This window comes from Struthio camelus, chromosome 2, assembly GCF_040807025.1.
Source record: "Struthio camelus isolate bStrCam1 chromosome 2, bStrCam1.hap1, whole genome shotgun sequence".
Lineage (NCBI taxonomy): Eukaryota > Metazoa > Chordata > Aves > Struthioniformes > Struthionidae > Struthio > Struthio camelus.
Window position 1 is genome coordinate 34,692,162 of NC_090943.1, and position 24,782 is coordinate 34,716,943.

At 40.7% G+C, this 24,782-nt stretch overlaps 1 protein-coding gene and 1 long non-coding RNA gene across 2 annotated transcripts in view; one reads left to right on the forward strand and one right to left on the reverse strand.

Annotated features, from left to right (window-relative positions):
• Window positions 1-7,077, reverse strand: part of SNX13 (sorting nexin 13) — a 79,777-nt gene extending 72,700 nt beyond the window's left edge. The window contains 3 exon segments of the mRNA XM_068935044.1: window positions 6,812-6,833; window positions 6,835-7,025; window positions 7,027-7,077. Of these exon segments, the coding sequence (XP_068791145.1) occupies window positions 6,812-6,833; window positions 6,835-7,025; window positions 7,027-7,077 (264 nt within the window).
• The window catches only part of LOC138066313 (uncharacterized), a 37,393-nt gene continuing 19,003 nt past the window's right edge, over window positions 6,393-24,782 (forward strand). The window contains exons 1-3 of the long non-coding RNA XR_011139636.1: window positions 6,393-6,476; window positions 7,972-8,065; window positions 10,017-10,287. This is a non-coding gene — a long non-coding RNA (uncharacterized lncRNA). The remainder of the gene's footprint in view (window positions 6,477-7,971; window positions 8,066-10,016; window positions 10,288-24,782) is intronic.

Genomic DNA, 24,782 nt, shown 5'->3' on the forward strand with positions numbered 1-24,782 from the left:
AAGTTAATGAAATTTAAATTGCTAGCACTGTGAGCAAAAGTACTCATTAGGAGTGCATAAAATACTATAAAGATTGCATTTTTTTCAAATCATCCTAAAAGTAGTTAACTACCTCAATCACATATGCATTCCAATATTAAAAATTAAATTTATCAGTCTGATGAATATTCCAAAATATGCTGGAAAAAGTGCTCAGCATAGCATTTTAGAAATAACAGCACATCAAAGGATAGGTGTCTCGATTTCAAGCACAAATAGTTCCCTCGGTGAATAAGGAACATAGCAGTATTACTTTCAAAGCAATACACAAATCATTACACATGCTTCAGAAAAGTAAGATGATACATTATAAAATATTACAGAATTTAGGAATGCTATGAAAATAAACAGAAACATTTAAGTTATATGAAGGAAACGGAATAAAAAGATTTAAGTGAATAGGTTTCAGGCCTCACATAGAAGAAAGGATCCAAGACTGATCGACATCTCTCCTCAATCTGCAGCAGCACTTCTTAGAATAGCAACATGGTATGACGAAACCTTGCTCACTGCCCCTATTTCAACCAGTTCCAAGATCATTTTTATGATCAGCAAAACTTCACAGCTATTGCCCATTCTAAAATAAGAAAGCCTGAATACGTATTTTCTAAAGAATATACACCACTAGATTTTTAACTCATCCATATAGTCTATACTGCCAAATTCTCAATATAGGATTGCAGTGAGCATTTTACAAGTTCTTTGCCTTTGCTTTCAGTACTGATGAAGAGCTATGAGAGAAATTTCCCAGTGTCTGAGGCACTGTTTCATAATTAGTTGGTCAGCTATAACAAGATTTTGACGATCCACAACTAGAGCATTTTCTGTTTGGTCCTTGTCTGACAGCATCTACAGGAAGCGTGGAAATGCAGAGTATCCTACAGGATATGTAGCAATTCAAACTTCCTGCTCAAGTTCATTCCCTTATATCACAAGATAGCCTAACTTACACTGCCTTATAAGGCATCAGCAGAAATAGGGAGTAGAGTTATTCCTTAAAACTGCAAAAATACACTGAACAATAGAAATACACAATCTTAAAATAGAGATATCTGTGAAAGAATAGCATTATGACACAATCAGATTTGAATAAAATAGAACTCAGATGATCCTGTTCCCTCAATCCCATGTTTCTGGGAGGAAGACTGGCAGAGAAACAGACAGGAAAGAAAGAAAGAAAGAAAAAAAAAAGCCATTATAACAAAAGCATAGCTGCAGATAAGCAACTCATACCCTTCCAAATACACCATCCCCTGAATTCATGAACATTCTTGGACAGAAAATCTGCATACTTCCCCCACTCTGAATCAAAACTCTAAATAAGTATGCAAGTGAAATGGAATACTGCATTAAGCAGTTTAGACACCAACATCAAAGATAACATGTATCTAGGAACTTTTAATTAGGTTACATTATCTCTCACTTCAACAAACTTAGCAACACTTCCACCCGTGAAATAAAAGCAGCTCTTGACATTAAATATTTCTGAATATCAAAAATTCCTCTAACCAAACCAAAGCATAGTATTTACATCATTCATACAGGTCTTCTGATGCTGGAAGGGACTTCTGTAGAGAGTGAGCAAGAAGAGATGATTTATCTCCTTTTCCTGTTGGCAACTGGTAGACCGGCTCACTGGTGAGGTTCAAACAGGCCTTATCAAATCTTGTGCTGGTGTGTGAGGAAACAAATGCAAAGCAGCAGGACTCCAGAAGTTTAAGAGCCACTGGTGAAATAGCTTCAAAATAAAATACTACTGAACTAACCACTATGGTCAAATCCTGCATTCTCCTGTGGGAAAATTCCTGCTTTTTCAGAGAGTTTCACTTGAATAAAACTAGCTGAAATTTTGTAGGACTTTTAAATGTTTGCAAAATTCCAAAGGTCTCAATACAAGAATAATGTTTGCTCTGCTCACAGTCTTTTAATTGCAACATTGAGATCACACTCCCTTCAGTATAGAAAACATGGAGCCAAGTAACACTGTCAGTTCTTCAGAAATCTAGCTAGAACCTGAGAAATTTACAGCTAATTCTTCTGCAGAATGAGAATACAGTGTTTGACAGATTTCTGAACTGTAACTGGATAAAACCGACATATTTTCAAAATAAATTACAGACATAAAAGGAGTCCCCTAGCTGAACATACCTACCGTCTACAGTACCTCATATTTAAGAAAAGTCCAAGTATACTTATAATCACAGTTATGCCATCATCATTTTAAGCTATAATGCTGTAGAAATTAGATAAGCAAGGTTAGTGTTCTAAAAAAATTCAAGCCGCCTACATCACGAAACAATGCTTCATTTCTTCACTTTAGAAACCAGAGATTTACGGAAAAAAGTCAAAAAAAACAACCCAGAGAACAAGAAGTGTAAGGGATCATGATGACAGGTTTTATTGCTTGAAGTTTCTCTTTCAGCTGACAGACAGTGTCAATTATAATTGATTTTTCTATTAATCCATAATTAGTACATGCGGCCAAGCTATAATGAAAGGTGCTAATAGCACTTCAAAACATTAATTCTTTAAGCGTTGCCAATAACTTACAGACAACACCAATAATTTCTTGTTTCTAATAATAGAAGCTCTCCTAATGTTAGATCACAAGAAAAGATGCCTTGTCATCTTGGTAAGGGTGGGGAGAGAGGGACAAACATATTTAAACAAGAGATAATTCCTTAAGAGTGCTAGCAGACATAGGAAATCAACATTCAAACTCCTTCAGCTACCTAATCAGACGAGCTATTACTTTTTTTTTTTACTATTTTTTTTTCAATTAAGACTCTTCATACATTTCCCTCTCTGTACTGTTTTGAAAATTTACACAGACTGATGCTTTATAATTGTTGCAGACCTCTGCATACAGCCTAGGTTTAGGCCCACAGTTAGCCTACAGTTTAGGCCCAATTATATACTGTACGAATAGTCCTGATGATTCGGATACTATCTTTTACTATAGTTAATAAAATATTTAAAAGTACAGCATTGTGTGTTCCTAGTATTTTTGTTAGTTATCTTCTTAATTTTACCATTCCTTAACTATTTTTAACTGACACACTACAGAGTAAAGAATCATATAGCTCTGTCATAGCAACGATTAGGGACCCCAAGCAGACCAACAGCCAGTATGGTAGACTTGTCTTAGAGAATATACTAAAAGGGAAAGAGTGGATTTTACCTCCCAAGGGCTTATAGCTGAACCTCTACCTAGATCTAGGCTAGCAAAACACTAGCTTCAAGGCAAAGCTCCAGCATCAAAGTTTCACAAAAAGACAGAAAACTACCCTGTTTCTGCAGCCTGGCTAACTGTCTACACACTTGAATTTGTCTCTACCAGCAAATTATAGTTCAGTCATGTGAAACATCAGAGTGATCTTTTGTAACTGTTTATCAAGGAACAGAAAAATTAACAGTGCTATAGCATAGAGAACAGTTAGCTTTGTCCTGAACCTTTCGGAGTCAAACTAACATATATGTTGCAATGTGCTCCTGTTTCAGTAAGGCAAATTCATTTTTATTCTACAGCAAGTTGAAAAGAGCTGCTGTATAAACCTTTACTCTCAATATCAGGCTGATTAACCAATCTAGCTATCAAAGTTTAATAATAATAATAAAAGAAACTGCTAAACATCTTACATCAAATATCTTACATAAATAAAAAGTAGTTTATGTCACTGAAAGGAAATATTACCTGTAGCTAGTGAATTATCTTGGCTGGATGCAATAACAAGAAATTTCAACATGTCAGAGCTCCTTTTTCTACATCTCATTTCCAGTTGTAGACAAAAGGTTTGTCCTACTTTGTCAAGTTTCAGAAAGCTTCTCAGTGGATAGTCCATAACTATCGACTGCAACAAAGTATTCTCTTCCTAAGCAGAGGATGGATGAAGTTGTCAGAAAATTTAGCTACTGATAAACTCTGAAGGAAGTCATCACTAAGCATGCATCTCAAACCAGTTTAATGCACAATCAGGCCAAAGAAACAAATTTACAAATAAGCTAAGTCCCATTTAAATCCTATTTAATATTTGCTCCCATCAGAATATAAGACGCGATTCATCAACACAAACCACAGTTATAAAAGACCAGCTGCCTAGCTATGGTCACAGCAGTAGAGTTGCTACTGCATGAGAATCTAGACTGGTAAAGACTGTTATCTGAAAACACGAGAAACAACTGCAACCTGTGTCCATCATGGCTTGAGCAGAGGAGGAAGTCAACCAACCGTAAGTGCTCAAACAGTAAGCTGCACAGAAACAGGCCACATCGGGTCTCAAAAAGCAAGGGAGGTACCATACAAGACACAGGGGAACAAGAGCAGAGATGCAGGAAGGTCAGTGCAACAGCCTAGGGAGCAGCACTCTGAAGGGATACAAACAGAATGCACTCAACAAGACTGCAAGAAGAAAGTTTCAGCCGCCAAGAAAAAAAGATGGAAAATTCAAGAAGAGTCTTTGCCAAGTAGGTAGATAAGAAAAAGCAGTATCTGCTTGGCATCCACCAATGTGATTTCCTATGTAACTAAAACAAGACCACCTGCAGTAACATCCTAATAAAAAACACATCTAGTATATTTTTGGGGAGGCGGGGGGGGGGGGGGGAAGAGGGTAATCTTTCCCCAAAATTACTGATCACAAGGTCCTAATTCTACAACTGCATCCATACAAAACTGAATCTGCTAGGGCCGGTGTATATGGATACAGTCAAAAAATGTAGGCAATTGACTTTGAGAAACCGTTAAGTTACATTTTACCTGCATAACAACAACAGATTTAGGAGCAGATTCTGCCATTTGTAGAAACAGATTCTGCCTTTTCTTCATACTTAACAATGTGGACTTACCATTTTTCTTAAATATGTTTGATTTTTGAAACTAAGAATTTCAGTAGGTTTTTTTTCTAGATTTCTAGTGACTCTTTAAGGGAAAAATGTCATTGTCATTCTACACAGCAGCAAACTACCTAAGTCCAAGAATATCCAGTAAATTGTTTTTGATCTCATTTCACTATATGTCTTTAAATAAAATAGTTACTTTACTCACTGATGTTTCCCCCTAAAGAGCTGTTTGGCAATTGTTTAAAGAACTTCAGCAACCTTTCAGGCAAGCAAGCTAGCAAAAAAGCCTGCAACTTTGCTTGCCGCACCCCCCTTCAAATTTAAGAAATTATCTGCTCAGCGGAAAGCAAGCCTGGAATACTTCAGCCTGAAATACCTCGTGTACAAATGTTTTTATATATAGGAACGAGACGTAAAGAACATCAGAGTCTAGTCCTCCAGGTATTAAGGTTGTGTAATCATGACTAGTAATCACGTGCATAAGCTCTTTTGATGAGCCTTGAGGTTTTACCTCAAGAAGTCCACAGAGCAAGTTTCCTCCACCTTGCAATACCACTGCTATTAGATCAAAATTGTCAATGGAGCCTTCCTGGAATAGGCACGCGCAGTCATCCTCGAAGAGGACAGTTAAGGATGAGGCACTGACCCAGAATGTTCTAGGCCATCCTAAAATAAATTACTACAACCAGTGCCTATGCATCGCAACACTTACCAATACTATTTAATGCTGATCCTGAACACCCACCAAATGCTCCACACACAAAAATACAACATACATTTTTATAGGTTTAACTCACTTGGCAAGTTTTACCCTCCCAGGGGAGCAGGAGGGCCCATCACACTAGAGAATTATTGCCCAAAAACTCTAAAATGATGCAAATTAAAAGCTTCAGTATGCTTTTTAAAATTATCATTCAAGGAAGCCATGCTAATTTTTCAGGTGTCAGAAAACAAGTCTTCATTCTGTAAGACGTGCAAGATTTAAGGTAACTTAAATTTTGGACAAATCATCGTTCTCCGCAGGGTAAGATGACAAATTATAAAACACTATAAAACAGGCGATACAGATACTTCTCTGATACGATGACTGTCTGTAAGACAGACACCTTGTTGACGGATTAAAAAACAGAAAGCCAATCCGTTTTCATTGAGATCACTAAGTAGAGGGGAAGTCTCATTCCCAGAAGCTGACACACAGTGCTGCGTTCCCACTTTGCGAGCACAACCTTTGGTACAGTAGCCATTACTGCTCCGCACAGGAGCCTCCAACACCCCTCCAGTATACCTCATACCTTGACGCCTACCCAGTCACTTCTGGACAGAAACGGACTACGAGGGAGAAGTGAACTGAGGCGAATCACTCATATCGATTACCTACGGCCACTAATTTCAGTAACAGCAGAGCTAAGGGGTCGGGTTAAGCCCCTGAGGAAGCAAGCAGGCACAAAGCCTGTACGAGGCTACGGCCCAGGGCGAAGCGCCCCCAGCCCGCCCCGGGGGCGGAGGTGAAGCCGGATCCCGCCCTGGGGGAGCCGGGAAGGGGCAGGCGGGGGGAGCCTCCCGGCCAGGCCTAGGGGCGAGCCAGGCCGCCTGACCAGGTATTTTCTCCCGCAACTCCGCCCGCGCCGGCGGGGCGGCACCGCGGCTCCTGGGCGGGCAGGCGGCAGCGGCCGCCGCTCCCCCTCCTCAGGGAGGGAGGAACGAGCCGCAGGGGCCCGCTGCCGCCCTGCGCGCTGGACAGTGCCTCCCGCCTTCCGCCCGCGGCGCGGGCAGCTGCCTGCCACCTAGCCAGGTCGGGCGGAGAAGGAGCGCCGAGGCCCTGGCCGAGGACAGAGCCCGCTCCCGCCCGGGCCTCCGCGCACGGCTCCCGCTGTGCCCGGGCGGAGGGGCCGCTCCCTCCCGCAGCCCCCGCCGGCCTCGGCGGGGCTCTTACCTCTGCTAACATTATTACCCCGCTGCGGAGTCTCCGCGGCTCTAGCCCCGCAGCATGGCGAAGCCTCGCGGCCGCGCGGAAAGCTCCCCCCCCAGGCTGCGGGGAGGCGAGGCGAGCGCCGCCAGCTCTCTGCCGCCGCCCTCAGCGGCCGCCCGCGGCCCCCAGCCCCGCAGCCGCCCTCGCAGCTCGGTCCGGAGAGGCCGCCATCTTGGGAAAGCTACGTGCAGCGCCGCCGCCGCCGCTCTCCTGCCGGCGCGCCCGCCCATTGGGGCTGCGGGCCGCGGGGCCGCCCCTGCCGGGGCCGGCCGGCCGCGCTCCCTCCCTTCCCCTCCCGCCTCGTCCCCTCCCCGCCCCGGCCGCGGGCAGCCGAGCTGGCCGCGGGGCTCTGTACCTGGGCCGCGGCGGCCATGGCCCGCGCCGGCGGCCCCGCTGTGGTGGCCGGGGAGGCGCCCCGAGCCGCGGGCCCGCCAGGCGGAGGCCGGGGCCGCCCGTCGTCGGGAACCCCTGACGGGCCGCAGGGGGCTTTGCGGGTCGCTGCCTCTCCTCGGCCGCCCTCCCGGCTGAAACGGGAGCTGTTCCTGAGCTAAACCGCCCTAAAATACTCCCCAGCCCGAAGGGAGAAGTTGAGGAGAGCAGAACTCGTAACGCTCTTTTAAAAACCAGTCGGCTGCTTTTTTTTAACCCTGCCTCTGGTGAGGCTTTGTGTTTTTCCTGTCCCTACCCAGCTGCGTTTTGTCTCTGAGCGCTTTGGTGCAGTTTTAGGGACCCCAGCTGAAATATTTTCTTAAACGTTTCTTGATCAAGCAGCATGTCGTACACACCAGTAATGGATGCAGGACTCATGTCTTTTGATGCTGTAGATAAGGAGAGATATATACAGTTGTTTTAATATTACCTGTACTATTTTTAAGTAGCAGCCTAAACTGCGGAACTGAACACATCTTTTCAGCATCTGAGCCTGGTATAGGTACAACCCAGCAAGTCACTGCTCCTGAGAGAGCATATTCGAACCGCTCAATATTTGAATAAATGGGACATTCTCTGTGTTAAATTTGTTGCTTTTTCTTTAAATACTATTCTGTTTCTCTTACCAGGCTTCAAAGTTATTAAGTTAACCTTGTTAGGAAAATGGAACCAAGATGGTATTTTGTGCATTGCAGGTAAAAGAGATTGCACACACAAGGAGAATGACCGGTAGTGACGATGTCAGAAGAATAACACTGCTGCTATAATGTGGAAAAAAAAAATCTTCAGGTTAGGATTTCTTTCCCCCTCCCCAAGTAAAAGCATAGCCCTACTTTGTCAATTGTAGAGGTGCAAAGATAGAGGGTACTCTGACGGCTGACGGGTTTTGTAGAAGTTCTATAATTTTCCCAGAGAATGTAAAATAGCAGTCCAAGTTTACCCACTACTTGGTTTTATTCATGAGTGTTACTGAGTTTCATTTTTACTCATACAAGTGATTTTTCCCCTGTGAAGACCCAGCTGGTAGTCATGTGAATCTCACTTTCAAAAAAAGCAGACCCTCAGAATTCGTAATGGTTTATTTTACCTTTTTAAAAATAATATTGAATTTTTTAAAGTATCTTATGAAGTGTGCTCTTCTAAGTCCGTATTTTTGAATGCTTGGTGATATTCTTTTCTCCAAGTGGATCCCTCACAGAAAATGCAAATATCACAGCACGCAACTCTGCTTTCAGCAGTATGCTTAACCATAACAGAACCATGCAGTGGTCTTGGGTATGGTATTTCACCATTTTGGTAAATTAAAAATTGTTCATAAACGTTGAGCAATGGGAATTATGAAAAATCAATTCTATTGCGTTGCTTTGGTCCCCTGACATTTATACAGATATAAAAGTAAAACATATGCTATAGATGCTTGTTTGGAAGACACTCATATAACCGCTGTAGTTCTCTGTTCATGCCTCTCATCACGCTTTAGTGCACTCAGCCAAATAATGCGCACTTCTCAGGTCTGTGGCAGAGGAAACCCTGAAGAGAGCCATAATAGAGCAGAGTGCTTAGTAAATCATTAGTTGTGTAACTATGTAAAAGTGGAGTGTGAGCACATCAACACATACTTAGCTACTTAGCTTACATTCCTACTTAGGGTAGGAATAGAATCAAAATACTTAAACACCCACAGTTTGCCACATCACTTAGTCATAAATGCGTTCTCCGGGTGAGGCACAATATCATCCACTGATAAGACAAATTACTGAGCTTATAAAATGTAAGCAATAAACAGGATGTGAAAGTCTCATGATTTTCATGAATATATAAAAATGATAGTGACATTGTGTTTTCCTGTAATTGAACCAACATGATGTTCTAGTAAAAGGTAGTGTCTGTTACTATTGCATTCCTTTACCTTGTGTGCTTGAATACATCAAATAAGGTTTTCAAAATATAAGTAAGGACATAATCTCCTTTGAAAACTTATTACAAATCTATCCCTATATCCTAAGAGTAGTAGATGCAAAAAGAAGAGTTCTTATGCAAAACTCATCCAGAAGTTACCGGTATTTGTGTTTCTAAAGGTTACAGGCTAAGAGTGAATAATAGGAATGATACCATAGGATGTAGTTTATTAATCTCTCAAATTCTAATGTAACTATTTCAAACAATCAGGGGAGGCTAAGAAAATTCTTATTTCGCAAAGGTCTTTTTTACTGCCTTCTGAATGGAGTTTTAAGAGACTCAGTTTACAAAACATATCCATCTCGGCATTACCATGATGTTAAGTTCTGATGTAACTTACCATTCACAAGTCCTCTCAGCTCCTCCAAAACATTTCCTTTCCTCAGAGAGGCAGCAACACTTTTGACCCTTCGGCACCAGTTTGGAGCCTAGGTCATGTCCCATCCCTCCCCTTCACTTCTCTCTCTCTCTCTCTCACTTGCACAAAATAAACAGATTTCCGGAGCACAGTTTTACATGCCCAGCTATTTTTTTCCTGACATCAAGATGAAATAGCAACTAATACTTTGTACTTGAAATTGAATTTGCTCCCACTTCTGCTTAGGATTTGGCAGACATAACAACATACTTAGTCAGGGAAGCACCTTCCATTCTTACATTCCTGGCATAAACCCACAAAGGTTGGTACTCAAAACTGTTCCCTATTTTTACACCTGTTAGCATAGCCTTAATACTGATGCAAAATAGTTTTCCACGTTACAATACATTATTCTAATTCTAGGTTACCAGCTCCGCCTCAGAAGGGAAAGGTAGCGTAACTGCATCAGCAGGAAGGAGGCAGAGAGGAAGCACAGAGTCACACCACGGTAGTCTCAAGGCAGAACAGAGGCACCGCCACGGAGAGCAGGTAATGGGAAGCAGCAGCTTGGAAAGAGAGTGATATCTGGGACTTGTTAAAGAGTAGGCTGCTGGGAGTAGCACGAAGGAGGAAGGAAAAAGAAAGCTGTCCGTCACTGAGGGATTACATAGTTGCATTGTATCTTCCAATTCTTGTAATAAACTGAATAAGTACATGTGCAAAATTCTTTTTTCTGGGGGGGCAGAATTACTAAATATGAGCAGGCCTGGAAATGAGGCTTCAGCAGTGACTAAAAGGATTGTCAATGATATTTGGAAGGCTAGAAGCACTTGAACACTTGTTTTCCTGAGACTATCTTCGAGTGACAATAATGCTATTAGAGTTGATGAGTCATTCACAAGAGTCATACTCTTTACATTTTAACCGTGTATATTCTTTATACTATAGGTTGGTACCAGCATTGCCATTGAGCTACCCTGGTTACCAGAAACAATGTAGCCATGCTAGTACTGTGCTCATCCAGGCAGAACAGCACACTCATTATTTTTCCCCTCGCTTAAACACAGGCGTAAGCATTCTGCGGAGAGTTGTTTTTAGGGCAAGTATATGTATGTCTAATCAAACACAAATGTTGCAGAAGGTTCTTGTTCCCAGTCCTTTCTTAAAATTTTCAGAGAATTTTTTTTTCCCGCAGACCTATTTGAGTGCTTAATTCAATTAAAAGCCTAGGAAGAGGCAGAGACAGTAATGCCGTAAGGCTCAGGACTGCAAATAACTTCATATTTACAAGACAACTCCTGCCTGTTGCCAGACTATTTAGTGTTCTGTACAACTGATCACAGTTTTCACTGTGTCTGTTTTGTCTGTAAGCAAAAAAAAAAATTGTCTGATGGTCTAAATCTACATTTTGAAATCCCACTGCTGAGGCTGGAGAGGGAGCTGCAGGAGTATCTACTGAAATTATGGGTAAATGCAGCATTAACATCTGAAATAGAGATACGCATCCCAAGCGGACAGAGCAGGAGGAGATAGGAATAGCACCTACAGGCTCTCTATCTAAAACAAAGTTTATAAAGATTTGTGTAAAGTGAGACACACTGAGTGCACTAAGTTGAACGGCAGGCTCAGAGACAAAAATATAAATGTGAGGGGGTGGAAGTAACAGACACAGAAGAAGGGGCACAGGCAAGATTTAGCAATAAAAGAGCAACCGTGCTGACTTGCAAATGAAACAGAAAAGAACACAAATTATTTTCCAGTACTGAAAGGAGTGCAGTCCCAAAACCTAAATAATTGTTGACTCACCAGCTTATGAAAAATTAAATCAGTGACTGAATTGCCAGTAAAATACCCTTTAATACAGCAGTAGCCTCCATTTGGAGGGCAAAAGGATATGTGCTTTTAGCTTCTACTAGAAGACAAGCACAGACTAAGGAAAGGGGAAATAACAGCCAGGACTGGGGGAGGGACAGAGTGAACGAACAACAGACCAATTTTACTTTACTAAGCAGTTTCATTAGAATGGTTACGAGACTGTTTCTCACATCATCAGCAAGCCTGCAATTTTTAATCTTTCTTTAAAGTCATCTTTTCCAGAAATGTTTCTGTGCACCATAAATTAGCTTAGATTGCCCATAACTAACTGACATAAACCAAAGTTTGACGTCTATTTTCTTGTTGTTGTTTAGATTGTTTATGACTTAGCCTGGCATTGTGGCATTGTGGTTGGAGTTTGTTTACCTTTTTTGGTTTGGGTTTTTCTGAGGGATGGGGAATTTGAAGAATGTGTAGTCATTAAAAGTTTCAAGTGTTCTGTGTCATTATTTAAAAGAAATTCTTTTTTTTTTGGTTGAATTCTGTTGCTTTCAAGTAAAACTGAGTGACCTCAAAACACTGCCAAGCAATGTGATTGAAAGGAGAACTCAGCGTCTTTTGTGTGTGAAATCTGAATATTCTTTTATTCCAGAACGTTACCTATTCTAAGGTATGAGCTTGGTGTGAGCTGCCAGTTGTTTTTCTTCTGATCAGGATCAAAATCTACAACTTCCAATTAAAGATCTCATTCACTTTTTTGATTTCTCAAAACTTACCGAGATGCAGTGCAGACAGAGAATGGAAGGGTGAAGGTGAAAGGGCCAATCTAGACGAACGTTGGGCATTACATAACTAAGTACTGAAGAAGCATCAGGTGTAATTCCTCCTTCATCCTTTACAATAAGGATGCAGTATCTTCAATAAGCTGGTCATGTTCTCAGAATTGTTTGCTGAAGGCTGAAATTCCTTTCAAAGCCTTCACCAGTCTGTATTTCTTAACTATAGTGAACTTTCTGCTATTCAAGCAGTTGTCACCAACTAGGACAGATATGGATTAAGTGGCTAAGGCAAACAAGTGGTCTAAGTCATCAGAATAAAGATAAACTATTCTTCTCAATACGAAGGAAACAGTCACAAAAATATACTGATATTTCTTTCAGAAGTCTATAACGGCATGACTAGAGACATCTCAGAAATGTGACATAGATGTTAGTCTTCTTAGCTTCTGGCCATTAATTTTCTGTGAAAATAATGCACACAGACAGAAGGCTTCCTATGCTTTTTGCACACTGCTGCCACAGATAGCAAGATAGAAAACAAAACTCTTTAGAAAAATCACATCTTGAAATTCATTTGAAAGCAGCCCGTGCAATTCTTCATCTGAATCATATACTAGTTTGAAAATAAAATTGTTAAAGTGAATGTTCACTATACAATTGGTACATGACCACATTCCCTCCTTTCCAGTGAGTTGGAGGTCATGAGAATATATCTCTGTATTTTGAAGATATTTCTGTTCTTCTTCAAAGTATTGTTAATACCCATGATTGACCTGATTACAGCAACTCCTTGTTGCGAAGGGTTTAAATGTCTCCTCTCTGAGTTTGAACTCCTGAATGTGTCTGGCAGGTAGACTATTTTAGGTGAAGGGCCCCCAAATCTGAAAGGTACCTTCTTTTGGTATCTTCTGGAGCATACGTATGGCCGTTTTTAGAACAAACTACAAACAGGATTTGTGTAAGTGAAGGGTTTTTTTTTTTTTTCAGTGTTGGAGACACAGTGGACTCAGTTTGCTTTTGTGGTAACAATAATTTATTTGTATCACTATATCATGCTTATCTTTCCAACTGTTTAATTTTATGCCATAGTCAGATGAAGTTTGGGCCTGAATTTTCAGGTTACATACTACCTTTATTGCTAATAGGAGAAGAAATATTTGTGATCAGTTTAGGAATTTTCTAAACACAGATCAGAGGAAGAAAGGATATGGCAGCCACAAAGAAGAACTCTCTAACACGATATTCTAAAGGTTAAGATTCCCCACTCATTTTCTAAGAGGGGATGAAAGACTGAATCAGTAAAAAAAATCTGGATTAAAACAAGAGGCAATCTAGCAGTCACTAAAGAACAATAGAAAGAAACAGTAAAACAAGTTAGTAAGGCGTATGAATACCTGAAACAGACTGCTGTATAGCTTTCAAAAAGGAAAAGAAACCCTATATTTTAGAGAAAGAGAACGAGGAATAGTGGGATGTTTGCCAGAGGCAGCCCAATTACTTATAGTTATAATCAGAACAAAACTGCACAGTGATACTGAACTTTGCAATTGATTCAAGATCAAAATAATGATATCCAAGACCAATAGGGTATGAGAACACAAAATTGGTTATATCTAAACATTTTGGTGGAAAATGCTCACATGTTAAGATTGACAGCTAGTGAAAAAGCCCAAGTAGGAAGCAAAACTGTTCACTGTGTATTAAAAAAGTTAGCTCAGTTTACCATATTTATGTCCTGCAAAATTGGGATTAGCAGTGTCCTCTTTAAAAAAAAAAAAAACAGATGAAGATATTATCTTGCGAAGTCTGAGAAATCTGACTGACTCCACCGCAGCTAACACATGATGCGAGAAGTTCTTTAATTAGAAAATGTATTTAAAAACCAAAGGCTGAGTAGAGGATAAATACCCTTCTAGTTTAATGCATTAGCTTGGGGAGTGTGAGGGAGATTAGAAGTGATTCTACAACTTTTTTTTTTCTCTATAAGTAATGTTTTCCACAGAGTCCTACATGCCTAATCCGTAATCAACGATTTTTCTGAGACAGTTAATCTGCTTATGCATGGTGGGGGATGGGGGGGAAGAAGGAGAAGAAGAATGGAATAGCTAAGGATGAAATAAGTATTCTGACTACAGTATCAGTAACCTCAGGTGTTCACAGCCATTAGCCAAGCTAAGAATCATGAGAATGAAAATAAAAGTTGTTTACATTTTCCCTGTTTCCTGAACGTTTAAGAAGCAGTCAAGTTATATCTTCAGGCTTTGGTTTGCAAACATGAAGTATACCAACCCTTTTAAAAGATTATTTCTACTTGCATTTAATGACATGGCTCTGGCAGCTTTAAGAAAGAAGATAAATATTGTAAGTTATGATTAATTTCTAAGACTTGGCAAAAACTGTGAGGATACTGGATGGCTTACTACTTTTCTTCCATTGTGCGTCACTGCTGTTTGCTGATTTTCTCCAGGTAAAGGAGTTTATTAGTATTGTATATGCTCTCAAAGCTGAAGTTCTCACTGCTCAGATCCCTTCAGGTCACTATGCAGTTTGGTTTCTTTCTCTTATGAGTTTGTTTTCCTTCCCACTTGTAGCAGGTTTTTCATAACAAAGACAGATGTAAAATAGTACTGCAAAAAGCAGAGATTTAATTTAATCATCAAAAGGAGCCTCAGGAAATCCTAACTCCTGAAATGAATTGCTGCTTGCAATATATTAGGAAGAGGACAATGCAGAAGAGTACAACAGTCATTACTTATTTGAAAGATAACCTTTTTTTGGGTTTTGTTAAAATTAGACCCAGCCTGCTCTCTCCTATGTACTTACTACGACACAAGTCAAGTTGCTGGTTCCCTGAAGGAGGGTGGAAAACTCATTGTACATCAGCTCCAAATTGTTTCTCATGTATTAAAAGACTGCTAGGCCCCTCCTTCCACCAGAAAAACCAGTTCCCAGGGCACTCCTACTAATCCTCATAGTTACACACATAGTCAGAGAGGCCATATAGAGTCTTTCAATGATTACATTTTATATACAAAATGAGTCCTTGACTAAAGATTTGATACCTTTTACTATCTCTGTGGTTCACTTGGTTAATCTTACAAGATTCTGTTTTTTTCCTCAAGATTTTCATGAGATGTTTCTTTTTGTTTATCATTACTTTTTGGAAAAAAAAAAAGTCTTCTTGATTTTAACACTCCCTCTAGAAGTTAGACCTTCTGTAAGACCACTGCAAGCCACTTCGGGTGAAAAAGCATTATACTATTAACTTCAAATCTTATTCAGCTGTTTCCAATACTCCTCTTTTTCTTAACATACAAGAGCCTTTCCCCTGGCAACCTGAGCCAGCTGAACTGGGTGGGTTCAGCCAGTCAGGTGTGAAGTGCAGCCCAACTTCCCTGGGTGGGTTCTCCCTTCACTTTACAGTGAGGCTATAGGACTGATTGCCGCTTGTCCCTTCTCATAATTTACATCCAGCTCCCAGAGAGACAGACAGGTTTTCCTGCAGTTTATTGTGAAAGGATCAGAACAACTTATTCCATGGCTGCTGACATACACCTTGGGCTTCAGCAATACACTTAAGGTCATGAAGGATCAGTAGGGGCATCATCTTAGATAGGCTTCTGCAGAATGTCTACACACCTGAGTATTAATCGTCCAGGTTAACCTTACAGCAAAGGCATATCCTAAAGTAGGACTGTGAAATTCTCCATATTAATGTCCCATAATGTCCTGATAATTTCCATTCTCTCTGGAAATAGATACTTTTAAAATGCCAACTTGAAAAAGGATTTGTAACCCTACAATGCATATTTCCTCTTTCCCTTCCTCCTTGATGTCAGTTGTTTTAAAGTGTAACACTTTTCCTGCAAGCTAAGCATGCAGTGCTTCAGGCTTATTTATGCCTCATATTGCAAGCAGTACACATGCCACAGTCAAATTATATCCTCAGGTTAAGCCTAAAATATTATGGCATAGATGTTATTTGCAAGCACTGAGTATAAACATCACTTGACCCAGAACAACTACAGAGTCAAAGCTGAGATTCCAAAGTTACAGACTAAGCTAAATTCTCTTAAACAGCTACACACAGGAGTCTGCAGTGCAGGTTTGAGTGGAACTTCAGATCTGCTTAGTCATCACCCTGATAAGAGATTTTGGATTTTTACAGATAGATTAACAGCCTTCTGTAATACAGTTCTTGCTAGGGTCCCACAACAATCACAGTTTCACTTTTGAAAGATGAAATAACTGCCAGAAAAAAACTGCTTTTCTCCAAAATCACCAGTGCTTTGGAGGTGAAGAAGCACAAACAAACAAACAAACAAACAAACCTGTGTTCTCTCCTACTCTGATACAGGACTGCTGACTTTAATGCTATTATTTTAAAATTTTTACTAGTCTAGCCAATTAAAACCCTTCCAGTTAAGAACAATATCAGTTCCTTAAATTTTTCCTCCATGCATGATGTAATTAAGAACTTGAGAACTTATTTGATTATTATCTTGAAGTATCTCCAGAATTAAAACCCAAACAGCAGCTAGTTGTCTAGTTTGAAGTCCAAAGCGTCTGAGGATAGTGACAGAGTATGGCTAGAACAAAGAGTTTCCAGTTACAAAACATAAACCAACTGTACTAGATCTTTTTTTGCATTTTTCTGGAGCAGTCCGATAAACACACACATTTAGGAAAAAAACGCTGGTGGAAAGAAATAAGAACAAGTTAGAATAATATATTTTTAGCACAGTTTTAAGATTTTTTTTTTATCAAAGTCCATCCACATCCATCTGTGAAAAATAAATATCTGTCCCACAAAGTCTCCTGGTATTCACCTGCATCCAACCTTACGCTCTCTGCTCACCCAGCACCTTTTTTATTGTCCCTCACCCCACGATATATGGACTTAATACCTCTTTAGTTCTATTCCTCCTTTTTCATCCTGTGCTTTTCCTGCACGCTTTCCTCCTCCTTTCTGCTCCTAGCTCCCCACTATGGCAACATCTGCTTATCCTTTACAGAAATATCTCTCTTTCTAATGGCTGAGCATGAACACAGGCTGTCATCCCCACATTGTGCTCCTGGGCAGAGTGCCCTTGGGAGCGAGCATGCTGCCTCCTCCACCTTGTGGTTCCCTCTCCAGCCAGAGAGCAGCTTCTACAGGAGGAAAGGTGCTCTGGGACAAGGCTGGTGCTAGCTACTTCAAGCACTTTTGGATCTGATGCATCTCTCATTCTTGCCAACTGAGAAAGGAAATGTCATCTCTGTATTTATAACCCCTCTAGCTATTTGATAAATAGGAAATAGCTATAAGTAGACATATCAAATCTCTCTCTTATACCACATAATTATAGCAGGTCCTGTGGTTTTCTTGTTTTACCTAAAGCCTCCATCCATGGAGTCATGTGTCTAAGCCATGTGACTGTAAAAGATTCTGCTTTAGGCAAGCAAGTTTTCTTCCTTCCTCTTGGCACAGAATTGCTTACAAATGTGAACCCCACAGCCTTAGAAAACCAGAGAAGGCCAGAAGATGCATTTTTGGTTTGCGATACAGATACTCCTTGATTCAAAACCTCCATCTTTGCTATTCCTAAGGCTTTGGGCCTTCAAAAACTTTTCTGTCTGCTAACTTAGCTACTGGAATTACTTTTACAATCTCTCTGCTTACAGAACTAAGGCAAACGTAAGTGTAAGTGTCTGTAGGATCGTGACCAAAATACACTTAAACATTTTCTGATACCTGCCCATTACTTGGGATTGCATAGTTGTATCCCAAACACTGCTCCACAAGCAGATTAATATTTTAAACAAGTTATCAATATTCTTCTCAAAAAATCTACAGATTTCTAGAACTTGGAAGACCTTTTTATCGCTTTAGCACTCCATGTCCAAAACAAACTATAAAGAGATAGGGCTCTGTCCCCCAAGGGAGGAATCCCATAGCATGTAGGTGTTTGTAGTAGAGAGCCTGATTCTTCACTGTCCTTCCATCTTTAAGTAAAGGTTGGAATAGAAAGTAGTGAACTGCTCTTATCTAACTTGTTCTCATCCCCTAACTCCACAAAAAATGAATAAAGCATAGAGAAAATGTATTTTAGTGGTTTAATTTTTTAGCTTTCTATTAAGAGATATTTTTTATTTGGAAAAATTAAGAGAATCTGCACTGATTCATTTCTGAGGTAATAAAGAAAAATACCTTTCTTTTCATACCTTAGGTAAGTGTTGTGAGTAGAGCTGCATTTATTCATAGGAATGTACATAGATAGTTACGCAGAAGTTGTCATAGCTTTGTAAATTCTTTCTTTAGTCTTTATGCTACATACAGAAGTCCAACTGTGGAATAAATTGAATGAATCTGGGATGAATTGGATTGCTGCACTGGAGCTATAAAGGAAAAATTACGTCTCTTTTCACAGAATTTTTTTTCTTTGTACTTAACATTCTGATCATGTATGTAAAGTACACAGGTGCTGATTAAAAGATTGCAAAAGGGATGCCGGGAAAAAATTCTTTTCAAACGTACAGAATGAAATAGTTTGAGTGGCACTTTGTGATTTGTTTTCCAATTAGAAATGACATTTAATTTTAAGAGTTGAGCTTTTTTTAAGATATCATTTTGCTGGTTCAGGTGCATATGCCTACTACGATGATTACTGACTTGAATTTTCAGGATTTGGGGCATAAAATAGGCTACGTGCTTCCTTATATCCTTTTTCAGTAGCCTCAGTTTTAATGTGGAAGACTGTATTTACTGTTATGAGTGACATAAAACCAAAATTATTTATGGTTCCGGTTTTTCTGTGTTTCTGGATTATTGAGGAAGCTGTAGGTTTTAGCTCCTCACTGACTTCCACAAATATTTGGAGTAGGCCTTTCCCTTAAAGAATAAAAAAGGGAAAAGACACATAGAATCCCATGGGATCGGGTCCTAGAAGGAAGAAGGGTCCAAGAGAGCTGATTCATATTCAAGGATCACTTCCTCCAGGCTCAAGAACGGTGCATCCCAATGAGCAGGAAGTCAAGCAAAGCGAGCAGGAGACCTGCATGGATGAACAAGGAACTCCTGGCAAAACTCAAACATAAATAGGAAATGTACAGGAGGTGGAAGCAGGCACAGGCCCCTTACGAGGAATATAGGAACCTTGTCAGAGTATGCAGGGATGCAACGAGGAAGGCCAAGGCCTATTTGGAATTAAATCTGGCAAGGGATGTCAAGGACAACAAGAAGGGCTTCTTCAAATACGTCATTAACAAAAGGAAGACTAAGGAAAATGTGGGCCCAATACTGAATGGGGCAGGGGCCCTGGTGACAGAAGACACAGAAAAGGGAGAGATACTACGTACCTTCTTTACTTCAGTCTTTACAGCTAAGGCCAGCCCTTGGGAATCCCAGATCCTGCAGACCAGGAAGAAAGTCTTGAGAAAGGAAGACTTTCCCTAGGTGGAGAAGGATTGGGTTAGAGATCATTTAGGCAAACCTGACACCTACAAGTCCATAGGCTCTGATGAGATGCACCCACGAGTGCTAAGGGAGCTGGCAGATGTCACTGCTAGGCCACTCAATCACCTTTGAAAGGTCATGGCAATCCTGAGAGGTGCCTGGAGACTGGAAGAAAACAAACGTCACCCCAGTCTTCAAAAAGGGCAAGAAGGAGGAGCCAGGAAACTACAGGCCTGTCAGCCTCACCTCCAGCCCTGGAAAGGTGATGGAACAGCTTCTCCTGGAGGTCCTCACTAAGCATCTGGAGGACAAAAAGGTGATCAGGAGTAGTCAGCATGGATTCACCAAAGGGAAATCATGCTTGAGCAATCTGATAGCCTTCTCTGATGGAACGACTGGCTGGGTAGATGAGGGCAGAGCAGTGGATGTTGTCTGCCTGGACTTCAGCAAGGCTTTTGACACTGTCTCCCATCACATCCTCCTAGGTAAACTCAGGAAGTGTGGGCTAGATGAGTGGACAGTGAGGTGGCTTGAGAACTGGTTGGAGGGCCGAGCTCAGAGGGTTGTGGTCAGTGATGCAGAGTCTAGTTGGAGGCCTGTAGCTAGTGGTGTCCCCCGGGGTCAGTCCTGGGTCCAGTCTTGTTCAGCGTATTCATCAATGACCTGGAGGAAGGGACAGAGTGCACCCTCAGCAAGTTTGCTGATGATCCTAAACTAGGGGGAGTGGCTGACACACCAGAAGGCTGTGCTGCCATTCCGAGGGACCTGGACAGGCTGGAGAGCTGGGCGGAGAGGAACCTCATGAAGTTCCACAAAGGCAAGTGCAAGGTCCTGCACCTAGGCAGGAATAATCCCATGCAGCAGGACAAGCTAGGAGCTGACCTGCTGGAAAGCATCTCTGCCGAGAAGGACCTGGGAGTGCTGGTGGACGACAAGCTAAGCATGAGGCAGCAGTGTGCCCTTGTGGCCAAGAAGGCCAATGGTATGCTGGGGTGCATTAGGCAGAGTGTTGCCAGCAGGTGGAGGGAGGTGATCCTCCCCCTCTACTTGTCCCTGGTGAGGCCCCACCTGGAGTACTGTGTCCGGTTCCGGGCTCCCCAGTACAAGAGAGACATGGCACTCCTTGAGTGAGTCCAGCGGAGGGCTACTAAGTTGATGAAAGGACTGGAGCATCCCTCCTCTGAAGAAAGGCTGAGAGAGCTGGGCCTGTTTAGCTTGGAGAAAAGGCTGAGGGGGGATCTGATCAATGTGTATAAGTATCTGAAGGGAGGGTGTCAAGAGAATGGGACCAGTCTCTTCTCCTTGGTGCCCAGCAACAGGACGAGAGGCAATGGGCCCAAACTGAAACACAGGAAGTTCTGTCTGACCATGAGGAAAATCTTCTTTCCTGTGAGGGTGACGGAGCGCTGGAACCAGAGAGGTTGTGGAGTGCCCTTCCCTGGAGATATTCAAAAGCCATCTGGACAAAAACATGTGCAACATGCTCTAGGCGACCCTGCCTGAGCAGAGGGAGTCGGACTCGATGATCTGCAGAAGTCCCTTCCAACCTCAAGCATTCTATAATTCTGTGATTCTAGTCATATAGATCATAATTTATCTTAAGATTGGTTTTGAGAGGGATAGGCATCAGCCCTGATTTGATAGTTTTCCCATTAAAATCCAGTGGTCATGCTAATGAAATGTACTTTCTTCAGAATAGTTATTTATAAATTGTTTACTTAGAAATGACAACTGTTATGAGGAAAATATACTTTTTTACCCTAATAAATACTGAGTGCTTCATAGAAATAAATAAAACTACATCTCTGCTGCTAAAATATTGCAAAAAAGAGGCTTGCAGCCATGGCCACATGCTCACATTAATCTTGCACAAATTCATTGCCACCAGTGTCTTCCCAGCTGCTCCCTCCCACTGTCTTTTTTGTGCTGCTATGAGCACTGAGGCTTTTAAGAGGGAGTAGTCTGGCGAGTCCTGCAGTATAGGACACCCTTTTGGCTGCAGCATGGATTTAACCACTTTAAACTGAATATATAATCATGAGCTGATTCTGCAAAACCATAAGTTCAAGTTTTGCATCTTAAAAGACTGCACATTTTAATCATGTTATATGATACTAAATACAAAACCTATGGAAAATAAATCTATTGCCGTTTAAATGTGATATAGCTGATAGTAGTACTGAAGGAATACTCTGATGAGGGAATTAATATGTTGTATGTGTTACATATTTTTTATAGTAATGTTAAAAATAGGTGTGCTGCAAAGTGGAAAGGGGGAGGACAGAGAACCAGATTATTTCCTGTTTCTTTTTCAGAAAATTATTTACCTTGAAATGCATGCATGTTTCTAAGAAATGCTCTATACAAGCTTCCTTTATTAAATCAAAACAGAAATAATTCTGTGAGATATTCTGTCTTTTAGGGCTGGGGCTTTGATCTTTGACATGCTAAATCATATTAGTGTTTATTACAGACCACCATGCTGTTACTTAGCAAATAAGGAATCTTTTAGTATGCTAGGACTTGTACATAGTTGAAGAATCTTGCTAAGACTATAAAAGTAGTTTTTTTCATATATAAGCTTAATGCTAATTCAACTTTTTCATAAGCTACAGGGAAGTTTTCCAAAGCAACTAAATAGTGTCAGCTGTTCTTTAGGTAGCTGCTGTTGTGTAACATGCAGATTACTCATGTAGGGTATGTCTTAAATTGGGTTTTTAAACTGATTTTTATATGATAAGAAAGCTCTGTGTGTGTGTGTGCACATATGCATGTTTATCTCTTTGTCTCTTTTCCACTAATACCTTTGAGCCATTTGGCTAATTCCAACCAAATTAATTTAGGAGCAGAGTTCTAAAAATAAATATGTTCCTATAAGGTTATGAAAATGGCCAAGTAAAAGAAGAAAATCTTATCAATGTCCTGATTAAAGGAAAAGTTGTAGTGTAAGTTCATACATTATTAGAAGCTAGAGAATCCACCTTGAGTGGATTCTGGGTCTTTATAAATAACCCAGTTATGGAAAAGAGGCCCTTCCTTGGCCCAGGCTGACACTGGATGGTGCATGTTATCATGTTATAATACATTCAGCTTTCATAGCTGCCTGGTCTTATGTCTTCTTTACCAAGCTTGGAAGTGTTTTCAAGTCCTCCATTTAGACGCAGCCTTTGGTATTATAAACCCAAGTCCCTAGAATGGCTGGCTTCCTGAAACTACCTGTTTAAGGGTTGTAAAGGACACCTGGTGCCTGAATGTAACCTATGTACCTGTTTGCCTTGGGCAGATGGGCAGGGTTAAGCAGGCAGAGCCTGCTACAGGGACACGCATCCAGCCCCACTGCCCTGAGTTCCTCTCTCCAGGATCCCTGCATGGTCTGGGGAAATACGGCTCTACGATCAGAGGTCTGATTGTCTTGAATGTCTAAAGATAGATTTGCAAAAGCTGCGCGTTTTCATCTGTGAAGTCATAGGCCAATCTACACAGACTAAGAAAGACCTAGTACTGCCAGCCACCTTCAAAGGTCTCTAGAGTTCAGGGTGGCATAGTTTAAAGGAATTGGAAGCACATGAAACTTTGCAGGATGTGCCTCACTTGATATTTTACAACTATTTCTTTCTGTTCGTCTAGTACTTCCAGGCAAAATAATATATGGCACTATAAAAGTTTATCCTCTCTCATGATTCTCAAGTCTCAGGCCATCAGGTGCTTTTCTTAAAGCTCTTAAATGTATTTACGCTTACGTGACGATCTTGATTTTCCATAAAAGAACCTTGAAAATATGATCAAATTAAAGGAGATTTAAAAAATTACTTATGAAAATAATTCTAGGTCATTTGCAAACTAGACTCATGGTTTTGGCTTGTGATTTTGAATGCCTGGAGCTCACAAGGTATTGCTGTTGCATATCAATAGTATATCTTAACTGGACAAAGAAGTCAAAAGGGAAAATGTGGAACACCCACAGTAACTACTACAGTTGCATGCTACTTTTGATTTTTTTTGTGTTTGCTGTAGCCTGTGAAAGGCTCTCCTTTTGGCATAGTATTTAACTGTACTGTACAGTAGTGTTGTAAGTTGTAATTTGGTCTTTTCTTGTTATTACTTAAGCACGCACATTCAGAATGTTAGATGAAAAGCAAAAATTTTCTTCTCTATTAAACTGTGCTTGGTAGAGAAATTGGGAAGAGATTGGAGAGGTTTATTGTTGCTCTTTTTTTAATTGATAGGCATTTGATTTGGCAACAGATTTTCCAGGTTCTAAGGGTTACCTCCTTTAAATTAATTATGGAGGTTACTTTGGGAAATATCATCATACCTGTAGGAAAACGTGGCTTTAAAGGCAAACAGCAGTCAAAAATAAGCTGATTATGTCCCTTTTTCTGTACCTATGATGGTGAACATATTTGAGAGTTTAAAAGTTTTTCTGGAGTGATAGGATTTGGTATGTTAGCGTTCATAAAATATTTTGCTATAGAAACTCATATGAAAAACCATTGATGATCAGAGTCTAATTCAAAACAGTAAGGATCATTAAATTCATTCCCTAGTGCAATCATAAAATCATATTTATAGTCAAGTTGTTTTGTAACTAAATATAAACCTACTTAAATCCAAAGGCTGAAAAGCACGATGGAGTAAAGTTATCTTGTTAAAGATATAGCATCTTGCTATTTCAGTTAAGATATGTGATTTCAAAATGAAACAGTTGGGTCTCCTGTAAGGCCTTTCCGCAAAACCTAGAGCCACAAAGTTTAACATTCTTGATGTTAAGCTAAAACTAATTCTGTTCAAACCCTAGTTATGAATGATAAGAAACAAAATAAGCTGCCTCAAAAGCAGTGGAAAATATAAAGTCTGGTCTCCTGGATTTATGTCCTTGTCCTGCATATACTTTCACAATAATCTCATGTCCCCTAAGGTCCCTTCAGCACACCCACTGCAGAACTCTTGTCTTCTCCAAGACCTTAGCTGACCTCCTCCCTGACAATATCTCCAATGTCCTCTAGCTTGTGTAAATGCTACCTAGCACCTAGCAAAACTTAAATCTACCTTATTTGACCTGCTAGCAAGGCAGACCAGCGTTCATGTATTGTACAAGACAAAGTACGTGCTGTGACTAGCTCAGGGTTGCACGCATGCTGGCTAGCTGGCCAGTACATG